At 41.7% G+C, this 15267-nt stretch overlaps 2 protein-coding genes across 2 annotated transcripts; both read right to left on the bottom strand.

The window, feature by feature from the left end:
• Positions 1-1642: 1642 nt before the first annotated feature.
• cnp (2'',3''-cyclic nucleotide 3'' phosphodiesterase) lies at positions 1643-8029 on the bottom strand. Its single transcript, XM_030056976.1, has 4 exons — positions 7920-8029; positions 3586-5283; positions 3319-3446; positions 1643-3075 (listed from the first exon to the last, which is right to left on the bottom strand). The coding sequence occupies exons 2-4, from the start codon at positions 5243-5245 to the stop codon at positions 2611-2613; spliced, it is 2253 nt and encodes a 750-aa protein (XP_029912836.1). The 5' UTR covers positions 5246-5283; positions 7920-8029; the 3' UTR covers positions 1643-2610.
• Positions 8030-11052: 3023 nt separating this feature from the next.
• Positions 11053-15212, bottom strand: odad4 (outer dynein arm docking complex subunit 4). Its single transcript, XM_030057050.1, is given in 11 exon segments — positions 11053-11381; positions 11485-11585; positions 11720-11916; positions 12053-12139; positions 12229-12436; positions 12521-12745; positions 13018-13192; positions 13458-13519; positions 13644-13797; positions 14004-14135; positions 15040-15212. Coding segments are annotated over 11 exon segments (1503 nt in total). The 5' UTR covers positions 15166-15212; the 3' UTR covers positions 11053-11345.
• Positions 15213-15267: the final 55 nt, after the last annotated feature.

The raw sequence follows: 15267 nt of genomic DNA, 5'->3' as shown, positions 1-15267 counted from the left end.
TGCGCATTTTCACCATTTACTGCGTTAGATAATTAACGAATTTAAAGCGACGGCCCACCAATATAACTGCTTTGTTACATGTTTTATTTTGTCATTTCTTCGGACTTTTTACTTTATTCATTCATTCATTCATTCATTCATTCATTCATTCATTCATTCATTCATTTAGCCAAAAGTTGCCTTAAAATGACAACGCGTGAAGTGGGAGCTTACAGGGAGTACATGAAGGCATCATTGGTCGATTCACCGAGCTCACATTCACCACTCGTTGAGAAAACGGGGCAATTATCCGCCGCCGCTGCTGATTGGCTGACATTTTTCTTCACCTACATATCAGCCAATGACAGAACCACTTGATCTTGCATCAATACGATACAATGAGCATCGTACCACCCTCTCTGCAATTAGACTACAAGTTGCTAAACTGCATTGTGAAACATTAAGATGACCAGTTCAGGGACATTTGCATGTCTCTAGCCTAAACGACCACTAGTGACTTTATTTGTAGTAGGCCTAAAAGGTAAACCTTGTTTAAATAAGGGTTTACTTTTGCCCCATGGTAACTTCTGGCCTGAGGTCATTCCTGACCTCTGCTTATGCCTCTACAACACATCACTTGACATGCCACTGCAAGATTTTCATCAACACAATGTTACAAATAGAATAATGTACAATATAATGTACAAACAGCACCCCAATGCAAAGGGAATGTGGGAACTATTGTGTGATATGACCAAGGGCCACAGTGTCCCCCAAGAGTGAAACAATATACAGATGTAAATTTGTCCCTTGTAAGGCAACATAATTGACATATTTCTACTGTAAAGACTAACCTATGTAAGTTGTAATGAGCAGGCATGCATTGGCCTGAGTATGAAACTTGAAATGATCCACGTGAGGAAACTGAGCTGTTGAAATAGCAAATACAGGATAGTGAAAAGAGAATTTTAACAAAGGAGGTCATGTCAACATAACCTACACAACTGCCTGTGCCAACACTTGAACATGTTAAATAGTCTGCTTATGGGGAAAGTATTGATTACATTATGTCTAGTGTACTTGGCATTAAGTTACTGATGGGGTCATTAACTTGTTTGAGTGAGGACATTACAGCGTTGCACATGCTCATTCTCTCATGCACTCCAGGCACAGTTATCAGTTTTTGGCAGCTGCTGGCTGCATCATAAATGTTGCAGCAATTTTCTGAGCCAGAGTCTTATGCAAGGGTATGCTGAAGGGAGAACAGATAGTCCTAGTCAAATGGGTCATTCAAGTTGTGCATGCTGTTACAACAAGCATTACAACATGTAGCTGTAGCTAAGGGGGTTCTACTTGTTGCAGGGGCAGCAGCCTCTAATGCCTTGCTGCTTAATTCCTGGATAGAACGGGTCATGCAAATTGGACTGCACACTGAAAACGTCCATACACCTGTATATTTAGTATGTGTTTTAAGCAATGACAAAACAGTGACTGCCCTCTGCTGGTTTCCATCATGAACTACAAGGGCAAAAACTGCTTGCAAGTGGCGGCATGGTGTGAGAAGATGAACATGTGCGGTCATTTTGACCTAGTTCTAATCTGTCAGCATGCTGGTAACAAAGCTGATAAAACAGGACTTAACAAAACTACACATTACACTGAGTTTGGAGCAAAGCATGTTCTTTTATTAAGTGTACAAAACAAGTGCAAAAATAGTGATTCATAAGAGCTACACAAAGCAGGACTTGTCCTACAAAAATTACCGTCGTTGAAAGTGGATACAAATTGAAAATATAACATGAGGAAGTGCTGTTCAAAGAGAATGAAAGGGACAATGGTGCAGTCTTGCGCAGTAGAAAAAAGATTGCAAAATGTGGACTTGGATTCACAGCATTTGATAAGTACCATGTGCAAGCTAATGAAACAAATGCCAAATTCATCAGCATTCTCCCTTTCAAATTATGCACAGTGCAAGGATTTTACAAGGAAGGACCTCTATAAATGACATTCATTCTAATACAACCTCATCAGGCATGAATTGGGCCCACATTCTATCATACTTATTTTTCTAAGCCACACACAGTTGCACAGAAATGACAGCTGCCCATACAACTAAACCACAGGAAACTGACATTAATATGTCTTTCAAACAGGCTACTTTTAGCAGGTTGGAAATGTGTTAATATGATATAATTGATGTACTTGTAAACCTGGGATGCATGCAATGAAAATACCTAGTGTATCATTCACTCTGAAATACTGAATTACACTTACTAACAGTTATAGAATAGGAAGCCTAAAGTTTCAGACAAGAATTATGGCAGTGTGGGGTAGGGAGCTGTACTACCTTGATCTAAAATTGGATCTAACAAGACTTCTTCTCAGCAAATAGCAAGGTACTGCAACTCTGGCACTGATATGCGTGACAACATACTGAACAAGCTTGACCTAACTGGATTGAAGGCATCTTGGGTTGTGGTGCAAATCAACAGTAAAAGGCACAAAGCTTGTGGATTTAGGGTGGCTATACCAGAAACCCTAAACACAGCACAAACACACAAACCTTCCACAGAGTAAACCTAAATCTTATTACACCAGTCATCCCAGGCCACAATTCCCCATATTTGCCATTTACAGAATGGTGCACTTTTGCTTCTTTTTCTTCTCAGCCTCTTTTTTGGTCTGGTCAGGCTTCCTGGACCTGTAGCCACTAGAGAAGCAGGCTGGGACACAGATGGGCTCCCTCAGACTCAGCAACCACCTTCCCTTGCCGTAATAGGCCAGGGTGCCCAGCTCCATCTCCTCCACCAGCTCCCCCTGCTGGCCTTCCTGCTGCAGGACCAGGATTTCAAGCAGATCCAGACCTGTTTGAACTGGCTGCACACCCTCTGCGCAGCCCAGAGTGACGTGGGCGCGGCTGCCCAGAGCCAGTGAGGCAGCTCCAGGGACCGCAGCTTCTGCCTCTTTCTCTGCATCAGCTGGCCACAGCACGAGCTGCTCCTCAGAGAGGGACACTCTGGCACCAACAGTGCGAGGCGTGACAAAGAGAGCAGTCAGTGACAGCTCGAATGCAGAACCATACAGCTCATTAACAACCTAGAGAGGAAAAAAAAGAACCACTGAGCAAACAGTAAAGATTTAACATGAATTAAAATGATAGACAAACAATTTCAGTCTTGGCATGACATTTAAATATCTGGGGGGGAAAAAAACAGGATGTTAATAATGCTGGTAGAAAATTCAAAACGTGTGCCCAATGAATGTTAACTGTTAATTATCTGTTAAAACTGTAACTTATTGCAAAATAATACTTCTATAACAAAAAATAAAAATAATTACTGGTTTCTCTGCATACTCCTTGGCACCTTGTGCCCTGCCATAGTCACAAAATTTGGTAGTGCAGTGGAGGTTTCCTTTGGCCTTGAAATACTGCTCCAGGTCCACCTCCTTCTCAGCTCCTCCAGCAACTGGAAAAATAAAGAAAGATCAGCTGTATCATAATCATTGTAAAGAATTTAGACACTTAGTCTGTTCAGGGACTTGGTAACATTTTCAACTGGTAAAATCACTTGTGTAATGCATTAAGTAAATGTAAAATACACTCACAGTCAGTCATGTGCTTCTTGAAAGCCTCCAAAGTGTCAAGTGTTTTCAGGAAGTCCATGGATGTGCACCTGACCTTCTCTTGGATGGTGGGGAGAAGAAACCAGCCAAAGTAAAGAGGGATGGACATTTCCTCATGTAGACCTTTCATGGCCTGAATTTGGGCCTCCTTCAGCCCTCGTCTGGTCCTCTTGGCAAGCTGAGACAGATCTCTGTTCCACTCAGTACGGGGCTCCAAGAAAACCGCAACAAGATGGTACTGCTTTGCAATCTCCCCCAGGCGGGCCAGCCGATCCTGGGTGTGGTTGGTGTCATCCACCACTACCAGCACAGAGGCTGATGTACCTGCACTGCAGATGGCCACCACGGCATCATCCAGAGCCTTGTATCCATCTGCAGATGCTTCTGGATTCTCTGGTTTTATTCCATGGTCATCAGCACAGAAGACAGAGCAGATGTCTTTGTAGGAATCAGCTATGGCACGTGCTAGGACGCTTTTGCCACTGCCTGGAAGACCTCTGAGGACAACAAGGGTACGAGAGGTTTGAAGGGTGGCTTTGGTATGCTCCACTTCCAAAAGAGCAAAAGATAGGGAGCCAGGTGCGGGGAGTTTCTCCTCTTCAGCCTTCTCCTGCTCAGGCTTATCGCCTTCACCCTCTGCTGCAGGCTCAGCTCCCTTCGCAGCAGCATCCTCAGCTGGTTTCTCTGGTTCCACTTCCTTCACATCCTCAGCAGGTTTTATATTTCCAGTTTCAGCTGGTTTCTCCTCCTCCTTCACTTCCACAGGCTCTTGCTGCTTTTCTGCTGCCACCTCCATCACCACCTCTGTGCCTGTGGCTCTCTCCAATTCTGCCTCTGCTGGTTTTTCTGCCTCCATCTCCTCTGCAGACTTGATCACCACAACTTTTTCTTCCACCACCTCTTTGACAACTTCTGCCTGAACATCCATTGCAGTCTGCAGCTGTTCCCCAGCCTCCACTTGCTCTGGTGCCGTTTCTGCTTGGCTGGGTGGGTGTACGTCTACTGGCTGCTGCAGTATGACTGGTTCAGGTAATGTTTGCTCTGGTAATTCAGCGTCTGAGACTGATTCTACCAATTTCTCTGGCTCTGGTTCAGGGGCACTGTCTGCCAGAGGCTCGTGCTGTGGCATAGGTTCTGGGGCGTTCTCTGGCACTGGCTGCTGTTCAAGCTGGATGTTTCCTAGTTCTGTGTTTAATGCTGTAACTGGGTCAGAGATCTTTTCTGGTGATCCAACTGGTTCTGGATGTTTTTCCCCTGCACCAAACAGCGATTCTCTCTCCTCAGATTCCTGTTCCTTTTCAGGAGACTTCCCTGAGAATTCCTCTTGTTCAGACATTTCATTTGACAAGCTGTCCTTCACCTCCACCTCTGGTGTTTCTTCAGACAGCTTCACGGATTCTGTCACAATCTCTGTCTCCATCAATTCATCTGTTTCTTTGACATTTGTGAGTGACTGCTCTGCATCATGACCATTCACTGCCAACTGCTCCGTCTCTTCAACAGTGGTTGGTGGCTTCTCGGGCTCTGTGGACTCCTCTGGTGTCTCCAATTTGGACACAACCACTTTTTCCATTCCAGTCTCCTGTTGCTCTGGAGTATCTGACGCAGCATTTAAAACGTCACTGCTCATCTCAGTATCCATGTCTGGGTTAATGTCTGACTGTGGACCCCACCATGTACCTTAAGTGTATTAAAAAGGGAAGAACAGGAAGAACAGTTTAAATAACCCAATCATGATCTAAGTCAAACCAGCACTAAATGATATTAAACAATAGCTGACCTAATAGTACTTTAAATTATTTTGTTGTTGCATGATGCTTTTTTTCCAGTGGCACCACATGGCTTGCAACTTGGACTCACATGCTACAGTTGCATGTAGCAGTGTATCAAAGACAAATTTTGCCATAGGGAGAGTAAGATACGTGGTATTAAGTCAACATTAAATGTACTGGAAGAGAAGAGTTTGGCAGTCTGTGAAACATGACCCAGCACATCAAAATGTATATAATATCAATATAGTCTGAAATGGATCTATTTGACTTGCATGTTAAGCGTGCTTTAGTTCTTTATGATGATTCCCATTATCTTTCACATAGCAGCAGCTACTCATCATCACATAGCTATTCTATGTGGTGGCCAGTCACCCGACATGGACAAATACACCCAATGACTCAGTCATTTGAAAATCTGAAATATGCCTGCATAACCTTTTAAAAACAAACAAAACACAGGTTTGCAACATATTAACATTAACAAACCATTTTCAATGATATACTATACTTTTACAATTCAGAAGCATGAACTGCAATCATGAAGCTCTAAATATCAGGGCGGAGTCCATTAAGGACTGACAGCAAAATGGAAAATGGGTGAATGACTGGGCGTCTAACCGCTAGACAAGTAAAGGATCACGCCAGCAGTTTAGCTTCATCAAATCAATTTTATGATTAAAAGTACTCTCACGGGTTACTCTAACAACTTAAGATATGAAATGTTTGGCTGAGCTTGGCCTGAGCAGCAGCTCAGTCATGTTGTCGCCCATTTATCCTACACAGGACCAAGGTCAGCATCATTTACTCAATGAAAATCAGATTAAGAAGCATTTACAGTAGATGCATACGGCCACATCTTGGGCTTGTCAGAGTACGTCAAAAGAACCATTTTTATTATGCTGACAGAACATCAACTTGCTGCCACAGATTGAGGGATTAAGAACTTGCAGAGGAATATATTTGTCCTCATTCACGCACATCTGGAATTGTGTCCACTGACAATTTTTCAAGGAAAAAAAATATCGCACAAGGTGTAGACACAAAATTGGTAGATGTAAAATTTTACTAATGATCCGAGGTTCAATGCGCATACAGCACTTGGATTGGATTATTCTTCACGAATGACTACATTTTTCAGCGTCTTGTCCTAAACAAAAAGTATAAAAATATACTGGTCTGTGAGGGTTGTGGTTAGCGTATCTCAACAGGAAGTGTTATCCAATATCTATGATTACCACTGAGAGATTAAAAAAAAGGCAGGATGTAGAGTGCAGATCCTCTTTGTGCAATAAGTGGAGAGAATCAATTACACCAATGTGGTTTCACAAATGCTGGATCCAGCAGGGTACAGCGACAAGGGAGGATGCTTGTCCCGGCAGTTCACTACAGGAGTTGCTGCTAATCTGCATGTTCTGTCCTGGAGGTGCTCAGTATATTATATCTGAGTAAGACGGCCATCTTTTAAAATGAGCCTTGAGGTGTTTATCACAAATAATGAAGAAAATTAATGTCTGAGAATATTTTGATGTCAAGCCACGGTTTGAGAGCTTCACATAGACGGTCTGTGGTCCAACCTAAAACATATGTTCATTACCATTTTTGTTTGTCATGCTTTGACCACAGCACAAAGACAATATCTCTAATGGTACAAAGGGGGTTGGGGGGGGGGGGGCATGAGAATCACAAATCAAACAAACCTTGTATCTCCCAACCTGGCCAGTAATTTTAAGAGTGAATAATAGAAAAAGAGCAAAAGTGTAAGCATTTCACAATTCACACATCTCTACCACGCTTCTTCCATCTGTCCAAAAGCTCTCCAGATTGATGATTAATTGCTGGCTATGACAAATCTGTTAAGCTGCATTGTGTGATTGGGGGCACAACGGGAAGATTACTCCCAACACAACTTTGACCCATATGGTATTAAAGAGGAGCTTGCAGAAGCGTTTCGGTTCCTGGTTGAAATATACAAGACAAAAAAAAAAAAAAAAAAAAATCGCACATTAACATATGCGGGCCAAACGTTAAAATCGTGGAATACTTACACTTGGAGCCTGATTAAACTTCACACTCGTGGCTTTCCAAAATAAAAGAGTGAGATAGCTTTAAGCGTAAATGGCGCAGTGTAAGCATGGTCTTTTGTTGAGGCAACTTTGCTCTAAACAATCAACACAAGTCACAAGCCAGAAGCAACGAGAAACGAGAAGTTGGAGGCCATGGCCCAAGTGTGCTCAAAAATTAATGTTTTGACTTAACAAAAGGCGATGGAGGTTTAACACCAGCTACATTTTAGACAATGTGGCCGTGCGGGGAGTGGCACGCAGCTCGCACGCCAGACAAAAACACCGAGCTTGGCAGCCAACACGGCAGCTACAGCGCCACGTCTAAACACAGAGGGTGCCTTGCTGGTGTTGCCGTGCCACTGGGTGTCACAGGAGCAAAGGGACGCTTAATTAAACCTCTAATGGTTAGCTCGCTGAATACACATGCTGAATGAAATACTCTAGTTGGAAGGGCTTTTGTTTTGCAAAAATGTCGGCTTACCAATGCGCTGCAGTAAAGCTGTCTGTGGTGCCGCTGACCACGCGTTTCTCTAAACAATGACAGGGCAGTCCTGGGCACGACGTGCACCCGCCTCACTCTTCAAGAAGGATTGGGGGGTGAAAAAAAAAGAAAAAAAAAAAAGAAAAAGGAAACTGCTGGGAGCGCGCAAGAGGGCGGGGCCACGACCACGCCCCTGAGCACGCGACCGGAAACAGGGGAAATGGCATATGGTGCCCATATTGCAACCAAAAATATCATCAGTTTTTTTTTTTTAAAGATCTTTTACATACTTATTTATTTTACTTATATTGGTGGCCTAATCAGTTTCTTAACATATCATTGTCAATATATATTTTAGCACTCTGTATATACTGTATATATCTTTTTACTCCATATCCACTGCATCCATATCATATATATCCATATCCAATATTTATTCCAGCATCTTTGCACTCTGCTTCATTGCACTATTGTCTTCTACTTCACATTTTTTTGGTTAGCTTGTCTCCTTTTTATTCTTACAGATACACATTTAAATTTAGATCTGTACATTGTTTACCATGCTTGTGTGTCTAACTGTGTAAGTACATGAGAGCGGCAGAAGTAATAGAGCAAATAAAGCTGATTCAGATTCAGATTTTCTTTTTTTTTTTTTTTCTTGTAAGATAAAGCATTTCACAGAGAATCATTACTTGTACAATGGCTTATAGTTAAACAATAATATCTTTGTAGGTTTTTCATTTTTTGCTCTCAGGATCCAATAGCCGAATCTGGATGCACAGCCAATATTTTATTAATAATATAACTTGTAACTACACCAGGCATTCACAGAGTATTTGGTTTAAAGATAATTAGTCGTTATTGTAATAGGAGCCAAAACATTTTGTCTGATTATTGCACCAAATGTCTGCTCACCCCACTGACCATGTTGGTTCACTCCACTCTGACAAAAAATAATGTTTGGCATTTAATGTTAGTCTTGGAACAAATTTATCCTACAGCACACACTGGGGCAACAGCCTTTAGTTTGCTGGGCAAGCTTACTAGTTTAGTGGAATATTGAGCTATTCCCATCTATCAAGGTTATTACAGTTCATATTCATGCAGTGTGTTAAGTTAACAAGATGTACTTACGCTATACATAAAATGCATGCAGCACATACAATATCAATACATAGCATCCCAACAAGGCTCAATCAGTTACAGAAGCACAACAAAAAATGAGTTACACATTGCAATGAAGCAACACACACAGTAAATTAGACTACAGTGCTATTGTGTCATAAAACAAAGCTACAAATTAGAAGAGTGGTGGCGAGAGAGTCCTTACAGCCTGTAAGCGAATGCACAATAAACTGAGAGGAGTACTGCTCACAAAGGTAGTGGATACAATGGAACTAATTATAAAATTGCTATTGAAATGAGCAAGTATTTATCATTCGAGAGTCAGAGAGTGTGTCACACTGACTGTGGCTGTGTGGAGCACTCTGACCATGAATCTCATGGCCATAGACACATGAAACAAAGCATGGTTGTTATTCCATTATCTGGATTTGAATTGATTTGCATGATTGATACCTTTATAAATCTATTAATACGTTCTGACGGCAATAATGAGAAGACAACAACACACATGCACTTTCAAGCCTCTTATGTGACTTTTTTTAAATTCATATTTTAAAGACATACAAAACATGTATGTCTTATGTCATGTTTTTGATATATCTTACATTTTTCATTTGTTATTTTTTTTTTAATCTTGGTGTGCTCTGCTGTTATTTTGCAGCACATGACACTGTTATTCAATTAGTGTATACTTTTAACTCATATATATCTACTTTACATTTGTTGTAATTTTCTGTTGTGGTCCCTCTGCATGTGCTCTGATCTTATTTATATTGTTTTCATTGAACTATCACATTACTATTTGCAATTGCAACACCCCAATTTCCCGTGAGGTGTTATCAAATTTTGATCTTATCTTATGGCCATGGCATTATCAAAATTCTGCTGCAGCCATCGCAGGTGTGATGAGGGTGAGTACCATCTAACACCGGGAAATTATAATTCTGTGGTTTCTGATCTCATAGGACAACGCCGCAGTAAACTTGCAGGCAGCAGCCGCCCGCTTGTGAATCTGAGCATGTATGCCTAGTAACAATGATGTAATAGTGTGACACAGGGAAGTGCCCTGCAGCAAACCAGGCTCTGATGAGGAAGTGCAAGTTAACATGGCGGAGACGACTTCAAGGCTGACAGTTGGAAATGTGCACTTCAAAGCCTGCACAGCAAAGTGTTACAGTGGTGATGCAGTGATGATTGTGTGGTTTTGTGGCAAAGCTGTGCCCTCTAAGGTTACTGGGACAATAACAAGAACACTGAAAATATGAATGTTCTCAAAAAGTGTGCTATTTTGACTGTACGTTTGTAAGCTTGAGTCATAGAAAAGGTGTTATCTTACTGTTCTAGGTTATTTCTGAAGCTCAAAGTGGCTGCCCCCACGTATGACTTTGGACCTTTGGACATTAGGTGGTAATGCAGGCCAAGAATGCAGAATGCAAATTTTGCTCCTTGGAAAATATTATCAAGTTCCTAACATCTGCCTCCTCAGAGAACAGGACTTTCAAGCATTATTCAGTATTGTCTTGATCAAAGGTCAGGAGGTAAATTTAAATAACTATGCAAATTTGCACACCCCGCATACTGTGGTGTATTGTACATTTATGGATCTGTAAATTGCAAAACTCCACTGGCCTGTAAATCTGTTGGTTGCCACCATAACACAGATCTTTTTAAGCTATCAAGAGCTCCTGTATTCACATAACAACAGCACAGTGACTTATTTTTGTTAAGCTTTTTTTTTTTTTTAATTTTAATTACTATCAACATGTTCCTTTTACTCTTTTCAATGGGATTTTTAAACTGTCATAAGTTTGATCTTATTATTAACTCCTTCATGGTCTTCAGTGTCTTATTTATTTTTATATTTAGGTTTCACATTGATGTTTGTATTAAAACCTTCACCAGGCATCACAGAGAGCATACCAATGTGTATTTGAGATCTTTGATTGCATCAACTATTAAAAATCAGACATTGCAAGACCAAATACATCTTGTATAAATATAGGTGAATACATGGTTTTACAGAGGAATAATGATGTTGTATATAAGACTGCTTTTCCATCATTTCTGAATTTAAAACTCTTATATAATTTTTGCTTCTTAGCCTCTCACTGGATAACAGTGATGTCATTTTGTGCAGTTAACACATCTCTGCAGGTTCAAACACTCAAAGAAGCTAGTAGTCGATGATATGTGCAGTTTAATTAGCCTCTTTTGACCTCTCAGCTTTCATTCGATGATCACCCATGGCACTTGTTCTCGAGGAGAACCCTGAAGTACCACCGGTCTTGATTTGAGTGATCCTTACTGCGCTGAAAGTTGCCTTGCGTCATGGAGAGCCTGAAAGAAGGCAGAATGATACATTTCCAGTGAGCATAAATTAATTAAATGAAACTAAGAGGATGCCCAAGGAGAAAAGAAAAGACATTAGCAGAGAGGGAACCTTCTGAATGGCTTCCATGGAGGAGCTGTCTTGAAGCAGCGTGGCTCGGTCCAAGGCTCTCTCAAAGTGGGACACACTGGATTTGAAGTTCCCAAGTTCCACTAAGATGACAAAATAGGGAAATGGCAATCAGAGAACGGTAACTTCTTTGTTCAAGGATTACAGTGTAAACTAAAGTTATGCTTCAAATATGCCAAAAAGAGGGAGATAAAACAACCAAAACAGCAAGAATTACATTCTGACTGTGCCACCAAAACACAGGCATTCAGCTGCCATTTCTCATCAGCGATTTCATCGGCTGCAGCAAGGGAGCGGTAGCCGTAGTCTAAGGCTTCTGTGTGACGTTTCAGCTCCAGGTAACATCGGCCAATTTCATGGAACAACCAGGTCTTCTCCAAACCACTGCGGACCAAGGGAATCTTCTCTTCCCAGCTGAATTCAAAGAACATGGGAGGACACAAAATCAAACAAATGCAATGTTAGCATTAAACTAACATCATTTTTTTTTTCAAAAGAGGGCCATACCACACATCATACAAATGCAACATTAGCTTTGTTATGAACTTACACCTCAATAGCCTGAGCAAACTTCCCAATTCGGGCATACACTCGGCCAATGCTGTCCAGAGCCCGGGACTTTGCATCGGACAGCTCACTGTTCACCAGAAACCGAAGCATAGTTATTGAGTCTTGGAATAATTTTTTTGTAGTTTGAATACTTTATAATTTTGTCAGTCTACTCACCACTGTACAGCCAACTTCAGGTCTTTTTGATGTTGTTCGAGGGCCCTGTCCATATCCCCGAGGTCAAAAAAGGCATTCCCGATGCAGTTGTGCAGGCTGGCGATTACCTCATTCTTATTAGGTACCCTTTTCTCTGACCATCCCTGCACTGTCTTCATAACATTTTGGGCACGCTTGAGACTACCTTCTGCATTTCCAGAAATCAAAGCTAGGAGGACAAACATAAACATTGGTCAGGTTGAGAAAAAAAACTCCCCGCAAAGCAGCAAGTTCAACCCGAGGTCCGTCTCACCTGCATCGATGTCCTCTAGGCTCTTCAGCACAAATATAGCGGGATCCGAGGATGGATTCTGACGGGACTTGTTCCATTTTTGTTGCATGAGTTTCCGGTCCCTTTCTCGTGCATAGATGGGCCTCTGCTGGTGCCAAAACTCGGTGCGAGTGTCAAGGTATGTGATGCAGTTCAGAATGAGATCCTGCAGCTTCTCCCCAGACCGCGTCTTACTTTTGACCAGGTCTGCAGACCACCGGTGTGACAGTTTAGAAAACAATGTTTGCGGCCTATTGTAAGTGAAAAAGTGACGATACTGTATGTGCTGATGAAAAATGAACTGAAATTGAACAGAAATGGCTGTGAAGGAGAAAGCAATTGTTGGAGCTGCAGTGTACGGATTCTGAGAGTCAGCGAAAGATAGAAAAACAGAGAAAACACCAGTAAAGGACACAAAAGAGTAAACAAAATGAAAAGAATAAAGTACAAAGCAGGGGCTGAGCGAAACAGCACACTACCTTCATCTTCCAGTAATTCTTCTAGATACTCCTTGTCAGTGTAAAGCTCCCCGAGCAGTTGTTTGGTTGTCTTCTCAGTATTAGTTGTCTTCTTGTTCTCTAGTTTCTGCTTCCTTCTCAGGGGTTGAACCGCACTAGCTGTTAGCCTCTTCTTTTCCTGTCAGTCATCCACAAACTGAATAATAATGTACACCATGGCAGGGTACAATTCATTATACAGATTACTGTCTTCTAGCTCTTCTTTTTGGACAGTATGAGAAAATTTGGGATGGAAGTAAATGAACAGCATCCATTTCCTCTTCCCTTGGGTATGTTATCAACCACCCACTTCTAAGTGGAGCTGCTTGGTGGTTGTATGAGCGTATTTATCTTTTGCATTGTAGCAAAACCTTCAGACTTGTCTGGTAAAATGAGGGCTAAAGAAAGTAACAAAAACTCACCTCCTTACCCTTGTAGAAGAATGACAAGTCTCCCTTATTCTCCAGTTTAACAGAGGAAGGGCCTAAAATAGTGGAGAGAAAAATAATTTAGAGAAGCCTTAAGAGTGGGCAGGATTTCCATAACTAACAATTTATGCTGTGACTGAAATATAAGTTCAATAGTTGACATTTTGCATTGACACTTACTGCCCACAGAGTTTTCTATAGCCTCCTGTGCTTTCTGGATACCCAGTCTGAACTCCTGCAGCTCTGGACGCAGTCGGTGTCCCCGATGGTAAGACACCAGTGCATACTCAAAATCTCCCATGATGTACAATGCCTCTGCCTTCTGGTACAACCCCTGGAAAATACGGATGATGTAAAGGTTTAAAAAAATATATATTGTTCATTAAGCTTGCGCTTTCCTGTTCAAGAAGCTTTTTCTTTCATTACAAACACCAGGCCGCCGATTTGAGATGTCATTCTATATCAACGGCAGTTTATTAGGCCTATGTTTTGTCTTTAGCGTCAAAACACCAACAACTTTGATTCAGTGTTGCGTTTCACCTTGAAAAATTCCTTGTCCTCCTTGAGGGAGGCTTCTGCATCTCGTAGAGCATTTTCAGGGTCCCCTGTTTTCAGATAACACTTGGATCGAGCAACGAGGCAGCTCTTGTCACCTGGCTGGAGAATCAGCGCCTAAAGAGAGACCAAAAGAGAGTCTTCCTACATGCAGTTTGAAGCTACGATGGCAACACAGAGCAGCAGTGTTGACCTTGACGATACAATCTTAATTTTAATTTCTGATTTTTTTCCCTTGCAGTAGTGGTCATTTCCTTGCTGTGGTCGTGCACCACTGGTAAATAAATACAGATGAGTAATAGCCTATTACAACAAAATTACAGTGTCCCTTCACCATGCAGCAAAGTAAGAAAGTCCAAGCTGCATCCACCTTTCTTGTAGTTATCATGATAAGATAATGGGCATCACCTGAGTCTGGTAAGATGTACCTTTGTCACACAAATCCTCAGTGAGATGAAGTTCTTTCTTTTATTTTTTCATTGTCATATAAGGCAAAAAAAAGTCACATTTTTAAGACACATCAGAGAAACAGGCCTATATAAATTCATATAAGGGGCATTCACTCAGAGCCAGTGTTTTCTATGTGTGTCTATGCAAGGTAATTGGGGGCCAATCATTTTTGACCTAATTATACTAGTGACAAATAGATGTACCAGCTTTGCCACATTAAGTCTTTACATTATGCAACTGAAATGCAATTTCAAGATCTATCCATTGAATGTCATGATGAACGTGGTTTGGGTCATAATCCGGATGAGTTAAGTAACACAGCAACAGTGAAAGTTTCATTAACATCCTGCGACTGTTGCGTGGGAGTAAGTTGTGCTGTCTTGTGTTGGGTTTAATGAACTGACCGTGAGACTGAACACACTCAGGGTCAATTAGCAGAGCACTTTGGGCTTCATTCATGTTTTGCCTGAGGTGAACTTTGGTGCAACTACTGAAACACCAGTTGTTGGCTGCTAAATGTGTGTAGCGTCAGTGTTTGCCCATTGCCATTAGCATTAGCTTGTGCACTCACCGTTGAGAAGCTCTCTATGGCCTTCACATACTCGCCTTTGTGGTACAGCTGGTCTCCCTCGGCCACATAAGTCAGGAATGTGCTTTTGGGTCTTTGGCCACCCTGGTCTCCATCTCTGTCTGCCATTTCGGACCAAATTACCCTCTAAAAGCCGCGTTGAGAGACAGCTAAACCTCAGGAGTGTCCCATCAACTGGTATCCTAGCAACCGCAGCAACAACAGTCTCAT

Source organism: Myripristis murdjan, chromosome 8 (assembly GCF_902150065.1).
Source record: "Myripristis murdjan chromosome 8, fMyrMur1.1, whole genome shotgun sequence".
Taxonomy (NCBI): domain Eukaryota; kingdom Metazoa; phylum Chordata; class Actinopteri; order Holocentriformes; family Holocentridae; genus Myripristis; species Myripristis murdjan.
The sequence above is the reverse complement of the archived record's forward strand: the minus strand, read 5'-3'. Positions and strand labels throughout refer to the sequence as shown.

Bases quoted from the DNA above. Each gene is read 5' to 3' on its own strand.
- cnp (XM_030056976.1), bottom strand. From the start codon at position 5,245: ATGGATACTGAGATGAGCAGTGACGTTTTAAATGCTGCGTCAGATACT. The intron at 3,447-3,585 runs GTGAGTGTATTT...TTATTTTTCCAG, and splicing joins CAAGAAGCACATGACTGACT to TTGCTGGAGGAGCTGAGAAG. The intron at 3,076-3,318 runs GTAATTATTTTT...TTTCCTCTCTAG, and splicing joins AGGAGTATGCAGAGAAACCA to GTTGTTAATGAGCTGTATGG.